Source organism: Pristis pectinata, chromosome 40 (assembly GCF_009764475.1).
Source record: "Pristis pectinata isolate sPriPec2 chromosome 40, sPriPec2.1.pri, whole genome shotgun sequence".
Lineage (NCBI taxonomy): Eukaryota > Metazoa > Chordata > Chondrichthyes > Rhinopristiformes > Pristidae > Pristis > Pristis pectinata.
In genome coordinates, this window is record NC_067443.1 from 4,701,663 (window position 1) to 4,716,223 (window position 14,561).

A 14,561-nucleotide genomic window follows, 5' to 3' on the forward strand; every position below is an offset into this window, starting at 1 on the left:
GCCTCACAGCACCAGAGATCCAGGTTCAATCCTGACCTTGGGTCTGTTTGTGGAATCTGCATGTTCTCCCTGTGACCACATGGGTTTCCTCCCGCATCCCAACGATGTGCAACGTGATAAGTTAATTGTCCATTGTAAATTGCCCCACGGGTGTAGGTGAGTGGGAGAATCTGGAGGGAATTGATGGGAATGTGGGATTAATGTAGGTGGTTAATGGTTCTCTATTCCCGTTGGGTGGAAGGACCTGTTTCTGTGCTGCACCTCCCTATGAATCTAAGACATCCCTCTGTCCCACAAACTGGCCCACTTTCTTCTGTTTCTCAGAATGGAGAGTTGCATCCAGCAGTTGAGGTGGAGGAGAGACTTTTATTTTGAAAGGGTCTTTTGTGTGGAATGTTAATCATGGCTGGCTGATGGATCTACCCTTCCCCCAACTCCCCCCACATCTCTCACTTCTCCCTCCCCACCCTATTAATACCACCCCACTCCCATTTCTCTGCCCACCCAAGCTCAGAGCAAGCAGCTGTATGCTAATGCACGGCACAATGAACAGAAACCTGATCTGGCGAGGCCTGGCTTGGTAAGAGTGACACGGAGGCTCCAGCTGACTGTTTGCACACCTGCTGTCTGGGTTTTCCTTTTGCTGCAGAGGGAAAAAAAAGTTTTGTTTTCTTAGAGGAAAACTGAAGACAAATTATCCCAACCCTGCTTTAAGACAAAGATGCATTTTGTGAACTGTGATGGGTGGGGTGGGGGTGGGAGCATTGACTGCAATTTCATCTTCCACACTTTTCAAAAAGCTGCTGTTTAACCCAGTGGCTGCAAGTTTTATTGGTTTGAGTGGGGGAAATCAATGTTGAGAGTCCAAAGGTAACGGTAATTCAGAGTCACCTATGCACTCTGTCCCATTGGCTTACACACTAAGCATAGAGGTGTGGTTCAGTGCAAGCACCCTCACCTTTGAGTCAAAAGGTTTGAACCCCACTTCAAAGACTCAGCACTGGTTCTCCACTGCGTGTTTCAGTGACACTTCACTCGCTGTAAACGCTTTGGAACGTTTTGAGGTTGTGAAATGTTTTGCAGAATTGCTGCAGTCTGTCGATTCGATCTGTTGGCCAGGAACAGCAGTAGGGAATTTACACCCGCAACATCTCCCTTCTCCTCACCTCCCAAGGGCTTCTCCCAAGTTGGCAGTCAGAGACTGCAGACTCAAGCAATATGGAAGAGTCACAGAAATGTACTCAGTGATGAAGGATCCCACTCATGAGCGCTGCTCTGTTTCTAATGCGATACTAAAACTGAGATCCAACAGCAACGTTGGAAGAAGAACAAGGGAATTTTCCCCTGTTTCCTGGCTAGTACTTGTGCCTCACTTAAAAACAGATGATCAGGTTAATGGTTTGTTATGTTTAAATTGATTACAATGACCACACAGAAGTACTTGGGCTGCTAAGTGATTTGGGATGTCCTGGTCTTGTAAAAGATACTGTAGAAAGGCCAGAAACAGTTCATCTGTCAAAGTTCCATTGTTGCCTCCTTCTATCCTTCCTCATCTAACTCTCATCAACATTAGTTTCTCCCGTGTGTGTACATTTAAACACACTTGCATTACACCACATTTACTATTTGCCTTGAGCCCTCCCTGTGGTACTGAGTTCCAACTCCCACTACTCTCTGGGTAAAGAATTTTCTCCTGAATGGATTTCTTGGTTGATGGGCTCTATGTTTTGCTCATCCTTGCAAGTGAAAATATTGCTCATTTTATCAAGACCCTTCTGAGGTTTTAAGATATTTCTTCATTTAATTCATCTTGCAATTAAATAGCACCATTAACATGAGAAGATCCTTCCCAGGAGGATTATCAAATTGAGTGACAAGGAGATGTAAGTTTTGTCAACAAGGGTCAATTATTTTATCTTAAAGGAGCAGAAAGGTGGAAAAATGGGCAGTGGAGTAGAGATGTTCCGGAACTCGGGACCCTGGAAACTGAAGGTACTGAAGGAGGACGGAATAACTAGAGGGATGAGCAAGAGCATAGGTTTGGAAGAGCAGAGAGACCTCGAGATTTTAGGGCTGATGGAAGTTTCAGTGATAGGCATTGTTGAGACCCTGGAGGGATTTGAATTTTAAGACTCCAGGCCTTATTTAACTGAGACCCAGCATGAGAAGATCAGGATGAACAGGACTCGGTGTGGGTTAGGCACATATATACAATAGTAATGAAACAATCATATTTTTGTGTGTTTTCAAAAGGATTGAGTGCAGGGTAATGGCAATGAAGTAAATGGTTAGAAGAAATGTTTTTATTTAATTGGTACTTATCATATTGAATTGTATCAAAGTGTGGCATTGAGATGGTTCATATGTGTACATGTAATTGATATTCTGCCCATCGACACACTGAAAGATGTAGCAGTAACAACATTAGTCTTTTTGGTTTCACTAGTTAAGGCCAAGTGACTTGGCAAGTAACGTCAAAGCAAAGATTTGTAATTATGTAGTTTTCAGGATGTTGTGAAGCACTTTGTAGTTGCTGTAGTACTTTTGAAGTGTTGTCCCAGTTGTAATGTAGGAAACATGGCAGAGCCCTCATCCAAGTAATGGCATCTCCAATACAATTGCATTCCCTTAGAGACTTGCATTATCATCTCTGATTCAGAAGATCGTAGGCCTCAGAAACCCAAAGTCCATAATCTAGGCCAACCAACCCCAAGAGTGAGTGCCGAAGGAGTGCTACAAAATACCAAGGCTGTCCCATTTTTTTAAAGAAAGTCAGGGAAGTTTTCTCTAATGTTTTGGGTCCATATTCATTCCTTAACCAACCTCACTGAAATAGATGTTGGTCATTAGCACATTGCAGTTTCCTAAGTTATAACAGTGACTACATTTCAAAAGTATTTCATTGTTTATAAAGCATATTTGGACATCCTGAATCCATGAAGGAGCTATAGAAATCTTTTAAGTTCTTGCTGTTCTGTGCTGCATGCTTGTAAGAACTGCTGCCCCACCAAATAGTTGTGGTTAGCTTCTCGTCCTGTTTATATCATTGAATTATTTCAATTATGAGCAGCGTGCAGTGAGCAAACCATAACTGGGGACTAAATTGAGAGGAAAATAAAGCAGGTGAGCTTTCAGTTCCTTATTGCTATACAGTGAGACCAGTTGGAAGGTTGTAGGCATGAGGTGAGTATCAGATCAGATATGAATGGCCCTTCCCAAATGAAAAACATTATGTTGATTAAAATTATAAAAGAATTTCATCCTTACTAACCATGCCCTGTATGGTTTCGCCCACTCCTTTCTTCCCTGCAACCCTCCAAGATCTCTGTGCCCCTCCGGTTCAAGCCTCTTGATCATTACCCGTAAACTTTGCTCCATCATTGCTGGCTACACCTGGATGTGAGCTCTGGAATTTCATCCCTCAACCTCTTCCTCATTTCTTAAAATCTCTTTGACAAAGCCTCTGCCCACCCACCCTGATATCTCCTGCGGTTGGGTGTTGAAATTTGTATGAATGCACTTCTTTGAAATGGCTTGGGATAGTTTACTAAGGCAGGCATACTAGATGGAGAATGTGCTGTGTACAGCACTGCTCTCATTTAAGGAAGGATGCTAATGTGCTCAAAGCAGTTCAGGGAAAGTTTACTGGACTAATACCTGGAATGGGTGGGTTGCCTAAAGGTTCGACAGGCTGGCCTTATATATGTGGGAGTGTAGAAGAGCGAGGGAGACTTCATTGCAATATATAAGATCCTGAGGGGTCTTGACAGAGTGGTTGTGGAGAGGATGTCTCCTATTTTGGGTGAGTCTAGAAGCAAGGGTCACTTTGCCCATTGTGTTGTGGGTCTCTGGAACCCTCTTGCTGAAAGGGAAATGGATACAGAGTCTTTGAATATTTTTAAGGCTGAGGTGTATGGCATTCAATGGACTGAATGCCCTAAATCTGCTCCAGTTTGCATGGAGTCATGGAGACACACAGTACAGAAATAAGCCCTTTGACCCATCGAGTCTGCACCAACGCACTTACGCTGATCCCATTTTATTCTCCTCGCATTCCCCTCAACTCCACTCATATTCTATCACTCAACTACACACTCGGGGCAACTTACAGTGGCCAATTAACCTATCAACATTATTGTGATGTGGGAGGAAATAGAAGCATCTGGAGAAAACCCATGCAATCATAGGGAGAACATGCAAACTCCACATAGACAGCAGCCCAGGTTAGGATTAAAAGTGGGTTGCTGGAGCTGTGAGGCAGGATGGCTCAAATGGTTTCCTCCTTTGCTGTGACAATTCTTTGACTCGGTGAACTGAGTTTGTACGGCTGGGGCAACAAACTGCTGGAGGAACACAGAGGGTCAAGCAGTATCTGTGGGAGTGGGGGGGTGGGGGGGGCAAGGACTTGTCAACATTTTGGGTTGAAACCCTGCATCAGGATTGGTATGATTGGGGATTGATATAACTGCAGTTCAAAATCAGTCTGATAATTCAGATGGAAAGAAAATCCTTTGGTGGGATGAATTCATGACATGGAGGCATGAAAATTAAACCTAGGTTGTTGAAGGGTGGAGATTAGGAAACTTCATAGAGTGGGTGGTGGAAATCTGAAGCTCTTCACCAGTAGTAGGCTATATCCTGGAATAATCCTCTCATCCACTGGTAGGGAAATCTGATATTCTGGCTTTCCAGAAATAGTATAAACATGAGGTTTGCAATATAGTTTTTCACTGAATTGCAGCAGCCAGTTTTCATCCTGAAATGAGTGGTAATTCACTGTGGATTATTAGAATATGCTGGCCTCGAAACATGTACAAGTGAATATTTTTTCAATGCAGAGCATGTGAAAATTAGGTACTTGCAGGATGTAACATGATTGCGACCATATCCAAGTCCGGAAATTTGATTCGGTCCTTCTTGTTTGTAAATTGAGCTGGTGATGTGGTTTATGCAACAGACGTGCATGGAATGATATTGTACCTTTTGAATTGGGAAACTGGGACACCGTGTTCTGTGGTGCATCTGCTTTAAAGTCTTGAGCAGGAGCAACAAGGGGGCTGCAAGGAAAAAAACTTTGAAGCAGAAAGAGGTTAAGACCAGGGACTCTGCCAGTAAGGGAATTGCAAGAAAAAGATTTGCACTGCTTTGGGGAAAGAGCTAGGAAATTGCTCAGTTTAGAGCTGGCATAGATTCAATGGGCCAAAGGGCCTCCTTCTGTGCCACAACAATTCTTTGATTGTAGAATGGCTTTGGGGAGCTAAATGGTTATTCTTGTTTTTAGTGGCTCTCTGTAGGTTGGGCTGGGGCTCCAGGTAATATTCAGCAACACAGGCCCGCAGAAATCAGGGTTGAAGAACCTTCCTTTGGATTAAGCTCTGCCTTCAGCAGCAGACTATAAGTACATCCTGGGCACTTCTGATATGACCCTAGTCTTACAGACTCTGGCACACAAAGAACAATGCAGACAGAAACAAACTAAATGGACAGAACTCAGGGAGGCTGTAAGTCAGTTTAGCCTTGGTGGATACTTCTGAAATGTGGCTGGCAGACTCTGACGCCACCCAGTGTTCTCAGCTCAAGTTGACAACTGCATTTTAAGTCCTTCCACTTTGTCACCTGACTCTGGTTGTAGTCTCGCAAAGAGTGTGTTGCTTTCTTGACCTCAGGTTGTCCTGAACACCTTACAGACAGGAGGTAATTTTGGAAGTGTCACTGTTGTAATGTGGTCACAAACCAGCCAATTTGTGTACAGCTAGCTCAAACAACCCCAATCTGCAGACGATCATGTTATCTGCTTCATCTGCTTGTGGTTGTGGGATAAATAATGGCCCCACAACAATACACAGAATTTTCCTGCTCTCCTTCAAGATAGAAGTCTCCTTATGACTGCCTAAGAAGCCAGGTAGGACCTTGGTTTAACATCTCTGACATTTCCGCACTCCCTCCATAATGTTGCTCTGACAGTCCAGTGCTCCAGTTAGTCCCACAGCAGCTCACATATTTAGGCCTTCCCTCAAAACTTTTCCCTGATAGTGCAGAGCTCCCTCAGAACGGTGCAACACCCTTGCAGCGCTACATGAGCTTTTGTGTTCAAGTCTCTGGACTGGGACTTGAACTCAGAACTTTTTGGACGTGCTACCCACTAAGCCAAAGCTAATAGAGTTGCAGAGCTATACAGCACGGAAAACAGTTACCTAACTGAGCTAGTCCCATGTGCCTGCATTTGGCCCATATTGCTCTAAACCTTTCCTATCCATGTACCTATCCAAAAGTCTTTTAAATATAATTGTACCCACCTCTGCTACTTCCTCTGACTGCTTGTTCCATTTACACGCCACCCTCTGCGTGGAAAAAGTTGCCCCTCCAGTCCCTTACAAATCTTGCCCCCTCACATACATACAGGTAGGAATTGCCTTCATCTTTTGATCCTGATTTTGTCTTTTGCTTTTCTTCCACAGGCAGCCACTCATCGGGATGATGCAACAAATGTCCACTCTAGTTTGACAGGCCTGCCCAGTGTGGTGTCTGCAGCTCTTGCAGCAGCAGGACTCAACCACCAGGCTCAGGATGTGTGTCGAGGTAAGGTGATGCTTGCACATAGGCACAAAAATGATGTGTTTCTAATCAATTCTGCAACCCCTAGACACTTCAGTGTTTAAAGGCACTGTTTGCCCACGAGCTCTTGATCCTGGGAAGGTCACAACACAGGGCTTTTAATTCATCCCTGAGATGTCACTGGCAAAACTAGCATTAAATGCCCATCCTGACTGGCACTTGAGGAGGTGGTTGTGAGACTCTACCTTTAATTGCTGCTGGCTGTGTGCCAAAGATGCATCTGCTGGAGTGTTGAGAAAGGATTTCAAGGACTTTTTTCAGATGAAGGAACAATTGCTATTTTGCCAGTCCTGGATAGTGTAATTTGGTGGGCGTGGTGTATACAAGTATAACTGTACCATTAAGGACTGAGCATACCACATTGTGAGACTTCTGATACACTGTTGTACCAGTCGTTACTATTAGCTGAGAGTTCCATAAAGCATGTCCTGTTGATAGCTCTACCTCTGTTATTTGCCTTTGTAAGCAGTGACACTAAACAGCCTACTAGGAGGATAGTGGGGGTTACCTACAAGCAGTGGCATTGTCAACTTTATCCTCTTGGTGGTAGCTGTCATGAGCTTGGGAGGTGCTGCTGAAGAAGCCTTGGCGAGTAACCATGGTTTATTTTGCAGATGGTATATACTGCACTGGTAGCAGAGGGAGTAAATGCTTAAGGTGTGGAGGCAGGTGTTATTGGGTTGCTTTTTCCAGTTGGTTGTTGAGTTAGACATAGTAGCATCATAGTTAGACTCAAGTGTAGCAATTGGAATGATCGGCACCCTATCCATCGCCCTTAAGATTCATTCCCTGCACCACCTGCAGTTTTTTGAGAGTTTACACATTTATTTTGTAACTACAAAACATAAAGGCACTACCATAACAGACCAATGTTCAAGATCTTCTCATGTCCAGCATCCAAGACAACTATATATAATGTTGACCTTAGCAAAATAACAATAAGCAGAAGTGTCCAGAGTTCATTTGCCATGTAAGATTGAACAAAGTCTGATTAGTACGGCATCCTCAGCAGTAGTTCACCTCGACTTCTGCCTCTTTTGTCTTTTGCACCAGCCTGTGTATACCCCACTTCTGCCACTTGGTTGCAATATCAACAGGGACCTGAGAATCCCAGTACAGGCTGCCCTGGGTAACAAAAGGGTTCCATTGACATCCTTAAGTCGATTTTGTCCATTTTGGAAAATGCATAAGAAAATCCCTCAATATGGTAACCATACCTCCACAGTATTGTAATGAATGGCATCAAAAGCACATAAGACTGATAAGAAAAAACAATTACTAGAAGTGGAGAAAGAGAGAGAGGAAAATAGTTCTGCCGTTTGTACGATTGTATATACATACGTCAGACTTCTCGATTTAAAAATATTATGAGAGATTGTTCGTATATAGGGGTGTCCATAAGTCGGCCGTTCTTAACCGGGGGATGGTCTGCAGCTACAAAATGCACTGTGGTTACTCATCTCAGCACCTCTAACAGTATCTCCAAAGTCCACGGCTTCTATTGCCAAGGACAAGGAAGTAGGCATATAGGAACACCACCCTCTGCATGCTCCAATCCCCTACCTCACCAAGTTTTTACAGCATACCGGCCGAGGAATACCTCGCTGTTCTTTGGGTCTAATCATGGGACTTCCAGGCACCATGATGGCGAGTATGCAAGAAAATTATGCCTGAGCACTTGCTTGTATTTTACACACTATTTAGGATATCCTAAATGTTTTTTTTATGTAACTACATGAAACTTGCAGCACAGAGACAAGCCATTCAGCGGCTCTGATCTATGCTGTTATTTGTGCTTTCTCCCACCCCTCTCCATCTCCCCTAATCCTCATATATTCCTTGCGTGTTAATCCAGCTTCTTTTACATATATCTCTGTTACCCACCTAAACACTCCCTGTGGGAATGAGTCCACGTTCTCACTCCTCTCTGGGTGAAGATGTTTTTCCCTGAACTACTTAATGGATTTATTAGCATCTCTGTTAGATTTATGACTCTCAGTTTTGCTCTCTCCCACAACAAGCATTTTCTCTCTGCCTCCCTTATAGAATTATTAAGACCCTTATTTGGTCACTCGGCCTTACCTCCTGTCGAATCGTCCTTTATAATGATAATCTCTTAGTCTGGTTTCAGGGTGGCATAGTGGTGCTGCAGGTAGTGCAGATGTCTCACAGTTCTAGTGATCCAGGCTCAATTCTGATCTCGGGTGCTGTTTATGTGAAGTTTGCTTGTTCTCCCTATCACCACATGGGTTCACACTGGGTGCTCAAATTACCACCCACATCCCAAATATGTGCTAATTGTTAAGGTAATGAACTACTGTAAATTACAGTAGGTGTAGGTGGCCTGGTTTGGGGTGTTAATGGCCACGTTGAGGGAACATGTTGCAGGGAAATAAGTAGGGGGATGGGATTGATCTGAGAGCCAGCACTGACTTAATGGGCCAAATGGCCACCTTTTTATTCTATGTCGGAGGAAATATGAACATTATCAATCTTACCTGCCTTATAGTCATTATGCATTCAGGCACAGCAGTGTCACAGAAACATCAGATGAGATGAATCATGGTTTTATTTGTTTTCTGGGAAGGTTAGTCAAGGGAGAACATTGACCCTGACCGAGAAAATTTGAGTGCTTCTCCTTTAAGACCCACCCCTCTTTGATTGACCTTTGATTGTCTGTTTTGGTATCTCTTCATGTGTCATGATGTCAAACTTTGTACGGTAACATTTCTCAGGCTGTATTAGTGACGTAAGTTGTCACTTAGCTGTTTGAACACTGGTGAAAAATTAAGTTTCTTGACTGATTGTGGTCTTTCTACATTTTTTAGCTGCTTTCACATCAGGAGCTCAGGCACTCTCTTCCACCATCTCCACAGAAGCCAAAGGAGATGAGAAGGAGAAGGAGAACAGCTTGAGCTCCCAGATGGAAGATGACTTGTCTGAGGACGATGAAGGCGAGGATCACAGGAAAGACAAATCAGGACGCAGCCGATCAAGGTAAAGAAGGCACAGGGGATACTTAACTTTATCAGCCGATGGTAAGGAGCAGGGAGGTCATTCTCAAACTGTATAAAACACAAGCAGGCCACAACTAGAGCACTATCCTAGAGATCTGCTCAGGTTTAAAATTTAAACCCAAGCCCAGCCCAAGTACTTATAATATTTTCCATCACCTGACCATCATCATAAATATAACAATCTCACATGCGTTAATACTGAGCAACTCATCCTAACCTGGATAAAATTCTGAGCCAGGCCAGCAGATCACAACTCAATCCTGAATACTTTATCAGATTCTGTACCCAATCCAAACTGAACCTTAGAATCCAACCCAGAGCTGTGAGAATCTGCAGCATCACTTTGCCACCCTGATGCCAGATTAAGAGACAATCATTATAAAGGAAGATCTTGTCTTCAGGAAATATGGCCAAGGAGTGTCCAATTAAAGATCAGTGAATCTCATTGGGGCTCGGGTCAGGCCCTACTCTGTACATCTCTGGTCACCATGCTGAAGGGAGGATGTGATAACTGCTGAAGGTGCTGTCTCTTGGATGCGATATTTAGCTGAGTATGTCTGCTGCCATGTGTGGATGCAGGGACCCCATGGTACTTTCTCAAAGAAAGGCAGTGGCATTCTCCCCAGTGTCCTAGGGCCAATATTTATCTCCTAATCAGCATTACTAAAACTGATGATCCATGTCAATGTCACTGAGTGATGGCTGACACTGGGATATTAAGGGTAGATTCATCTTATGTATCATATGATATCTTTATTAGTCACATGTACATCGAAACACACAGTGAAATGCATCTTTTTGCGTCTTGCTCCTTCAAGAGGATAGAATAACACTTTATTCTGCTGTTGTTTTTACCTTGTACTACCTCAATGCACTGTTGTAATGAATTGATCTGTATGAATGGTATGTACGACAAGTTTTTCACTGTACCTCGGTACATATAAGTTATCTTTATTAGTCACATGTACATCGAAACACACACTGAAATGCATCTTTTTGCGAGGGGTGTTCTGGGGGCAGCCCGCAAATGTTGCCACGCTTCCAGCGCCAACATAGCATGCCCACAACTTCCTAACCCATACGTCTTTGGAATGTGGGAGGAAACTGGAGCAGCCGGAGGAAACCCACGCAGACCCACAATAATGAACCAATTTACCAGTTTACCACATGCAACAAATATTAGAATTAAACATATTAGAAAAAGACCACTCAGCCCATCATGTCTGCTGGCTCTGTGAAAGAGCAATCTGAACGGTAAGTTTCTAGAAACAAAACATTAAAGGTACCTGTTTTGAATTGTTTCAGCAATCATGAGGATGATGACTTGAATCCAGAGCAGAAGGCTGAGCGAGAGAAGGACCGGAGGATGGCAAACAATGCCCGTGAGCGCCTCCGTGTACGGGACATCAACGAGGCATTTAAGGAGCTGGGGCGGATGTGTCAGCTGCACATGAAGAATGATAAACCACAGACGAAGCTTCTGATCCTCCATCAGGCTGTCTCTGTGATTCTGGGGCTGGAGCAACAAGTCAGAGGTTAGTTGGAAAAATGTACAACCTATAAGAGTTTAGAAATTTGTTTATGGTCACTTGCGCTAAACAAACAGTATAAACACATTGTACTCTGCAGCTGAAATTTGGTCCCACTGACTTCTATGAGGATGCACTCTCACTCCCCAGACTCACTTAGAATGGAATCAACCAGCGCAAAAGGAGATAATTTAGTTTATCTTAAGAACAAAGGAAATGAGGACAAGACATAGAAACATTTCGAATGTTGAAAGGACTGGACAGAGTAGATGTGGCCAAGTTGTTTCCCTTGGTGGGTGTGTCCAGGACTAGAGGGCACAGTCTTAGAATTAGAGGGCACCCATTTAGAACAGAAATGAGGAGAAATTTCTTTAGCCAGAGGGTCGTGGATTTATGGCATTTGTTGCCACATACAGCTGTGGAGGCCTGATCATTGGGGGTGTTTAAGCAGGAGATTGATAGGTCTCTAATTAGTCAAGGTATCAAGGGATATGGAGAAAAGGCCGGGAATTGGGGCTAGATGGGAGAATAGTTTAGCCAATGGTGAGGTAGCGGAGCAGACTCGATGGGCTGAGTAGCCTACTTCTGCTCCTTTGTCTCATGATCTTGTGAGTGAGTCATGCAGCTCCTACAGTCTGCTCCAGCATTCAGTAAGATCAGGGTTGATCTTCTGCACTGTTCACCATATCCTTCCATTCTCCCAGTGTCCAAACATCCCTCCGTCTCACCCTTGAATGTCCTCAATGACTAAGCATCCACAGACTCTGGAGCAGAGAATTCCAAGGATTCAGAATCAGAATCAGGTTTATTATCACTGACATATGTCGTGAAATTTGTTGTTTTTGCAGCAGCAGTACAGTGCATGACATAAAGATAAAATATTACTCTAAGTTACAGAAATAAATAAATAGTGCAGCAGAGGAATAATGCGGTAGTGTTCATGGACCATTCAGAGATCTGATGGCGGAGGGGAAGAAGTTGTTCCTGAAATGTTGAGTGTGGGTCTTCAGGCTCCTGTATCTCCTCCACAATGGTAGCAACATGAAGAGGGTATGTCCTGGATGATGGGGAAACCTTTGAGGAAATAAATTTGTCCTCATTTTGGTCCTTCTCCTGGGAGTGTACAAATTGGTTGTTTACCACAATACCACATTGCCTATGAGCATATACCATGGCGTTACCACACTCACTACATTTGTAAAGTACTTACTTAGCTTTGGAACATCCCAAAAGGAATGTGATAGAAATTAATATATATAAAAGAAATTCTTGATTCATAAATATAATTTTGGAGGATAGTCCTCAGACCAAAACTGCTTGATTTGTTCCCACAGAGCGGAATCTAAATCCCAAAGCTGCATGCCTTAAGAGAAGAGAAGAGGAGAAGATTTCCAATGTCGAATCCACATCTGCACATCTGGTAGTTCATCAGGGGCTTGGTGACGCTGCTAACCCCATGGGTCATATGTGAAGCAGGTAGATCCCAGTCTTATTTGGAACAGTTGGATTTTGTGAGGGGGCGGAGGGAAGCCTGATGGTTTCTGAATTATGATTGTGTGATCTATGATATCTAGCCGATGGTACTCTTCAGTAATCTCAGTAACTGCGCTGTTGTGTGGTATCTCAGGGCACAAGAAAATAGCAGAAGTAGATCACCAGGCCCCTCAAGCCTGCCCCACCTTTCAATGGCTGATCTGTGCTGGTACAAAGAGCTAGTTTCTTTTGTATCACTTTGTTCGAGTTGAATTTTTGATTTGTTTTGAAGCTTTTCTATTTCACTCGGTTACTTATATAATTCTTCATTCTCCTCTCATTCACCCTGAGGTTGAGAGATTCCAAGATTAGTCAACCTTCCCTAATAATTCGAGTCTTTGAGTCGAGATCAGCCTTGAGCCCTGCCTCAAGAGAAAGAAACAATAGAAAATTCCTTCTCAACACTCTCAAGCAATCTGGAAGATCGTAACTTTGTGTTAAATATGAAGCCTTCTATATGACATCCTGTCAAGGAACCAGTCCAGTTCCTTTCAATTGATCCCTTCATTTGGCAGTATAGCTCAGCTTTCTTTGTTGATTATTGCACTATAGTAACTGGACATAGTATTAATGATAGTTAAATGTACTAGAAATTTGTGAGGCCAAGCCTTATACTGAACTTTAAACACATAATCTAGATAAAACTTTTTGGAAATTGAACAAAGGCCCCTTCTGTTTGGTAATGTGGACTTTAATGAATTTGGGTCACAATTCCAAAGAGTGGGCGATCATTTTATTCACTTATGGCTGAAGATATTGCTGACAAGGGCAACATTTTCCTTACATGCCTAACTGTTCTTGAGAAGGTTGTGGTGAGCTGCCACCTTAAACTGATGCACTCAGTTGGATAGGAAGTTTTAGGATTCAGAACCAGCAGCAATGAAAGAACTGCCAACATATTTTCAATTGAGGTTGGTGGTTGACTTGGAGGAAAACCCACAGGTGGTGCTCTTATATACCTGCTACCCTTATGTTTCTAGATAGGGTATAGGACACAGGTTTGGGAGAAACCTTAGCGTAGATGGCATGCAGTACAGCCACAGTGCACTTGTGGTGAACAGACTGAATGACATTCAACTGGCCACTTTGTCCCTGACGGTATTGAGCATAACTATTGTTGGAAGTGCCTTTAATTAGCCAAATAGAGAGCATCACATCTTGCTCTCAACCACTGTCTTGTAGAAGGTGAAAAGACTTTGGAGAGTCAGGAGATGAGTTGCTCCCTGCAGGACACTCAGCCTCTCATCGGTGTTTGAGCTGTCATTCATGGTTGTTTGTGAAACCTGGTTGTGTCCAGATTTTATGCAGTTACAGTGGTATTCAGACTTGCCAGACAGAATTGAGAGAAAAAGGAAGTCTTAATGTTGAAGAAAGTTTGACAGCAGGTGAAGGCTTATTGTCTTTTTAAAGGTCTTAACTTGGAGATAGAGAAATTACACTTTGAAGGTAATCAGTTGATCACTACTTTGCAAGGTCCTAAGAAAAGAAAGTAAGAAAGTCTTGCATCTTTCACAGCCTTTTGGAATGCATCAAACTGGGTTATAGATAATAAAGTTTCTGTTAAGTACCTTCAATAGCCAACTCCCACAAATAGTGAAGTAGTTTTGAAATTTAGTCAGCAGTGAATTTGCTGCCACAAATAGCAATGCCATAAAGACCAGAAAATTTGGGTAAATATTGGCCATGGTTTAAAGGAAATCTCTCCTGCTCTTCTTCAAAATAGTGGCCACGGGATCTTTTATGCCCACCTCAGAGAGCAGACTTTAACATCTTATCCAGTAAGGCTCTGGGTGTGTCACTTCCATTTTCAAGAGTGGTACTTGAACCCACAGTCCAACAATTCAGGGAGAATGCTTCCTTCTGAGTC

The 14,561-nt window shown here is 43.2% G+C and overlaps 2 protein-coding genes across 4 annotated transcripts in view; one reads left to right on the forward strand and one right to left on the reverse strand.

Moving 5' to 3' along the window:
- The window catches only part of pi4kb (phosphatidylinositol 4-kinase, catalytic, beta), a 599,336-nt gene that overhangs the window by 442,863 nt on the left and 141,912 nt on the right, over positions 1 to 14,561 (reverse strand). The gene's annotated exons all lie outside the window — the stretch shown is intronic.
- Positions 1 to 14,561, forward strand: part of LOC127587477 (transcription factor 12-like) — a 117,624-nt gene that overhangs the window by 102,540 nt on the left and 523 nt on the right. For all 3 annotated transcript variants that reach the window (XM_052045831.1, XM_052045832.1, XM_052045833.1), the window contains 4 exons: positions 6,459 to 6,579; positions 9,444 to 9,612; positions 10,938 to 11,167; positions 12,496 to 12,637. In XM_052045831.1, coding sequence (XP_051901791.1) covers positions 6,459 to 6,579; positions 9,444 to 9,612; positions 10,938 to 11,167; positions 12,496 to 12,632 — 657 coding nt within the window. In that variant the 3' untranslated portion in view covers positions 12,633 to 12,637. The remainder of the gene's footprint in view (positions 1 to 6,458; positions 6,580 to 9,443; positions 9,613 to 10,937; positions 11,168 to 12,495; positions 12,638 to 14,561) is intronic.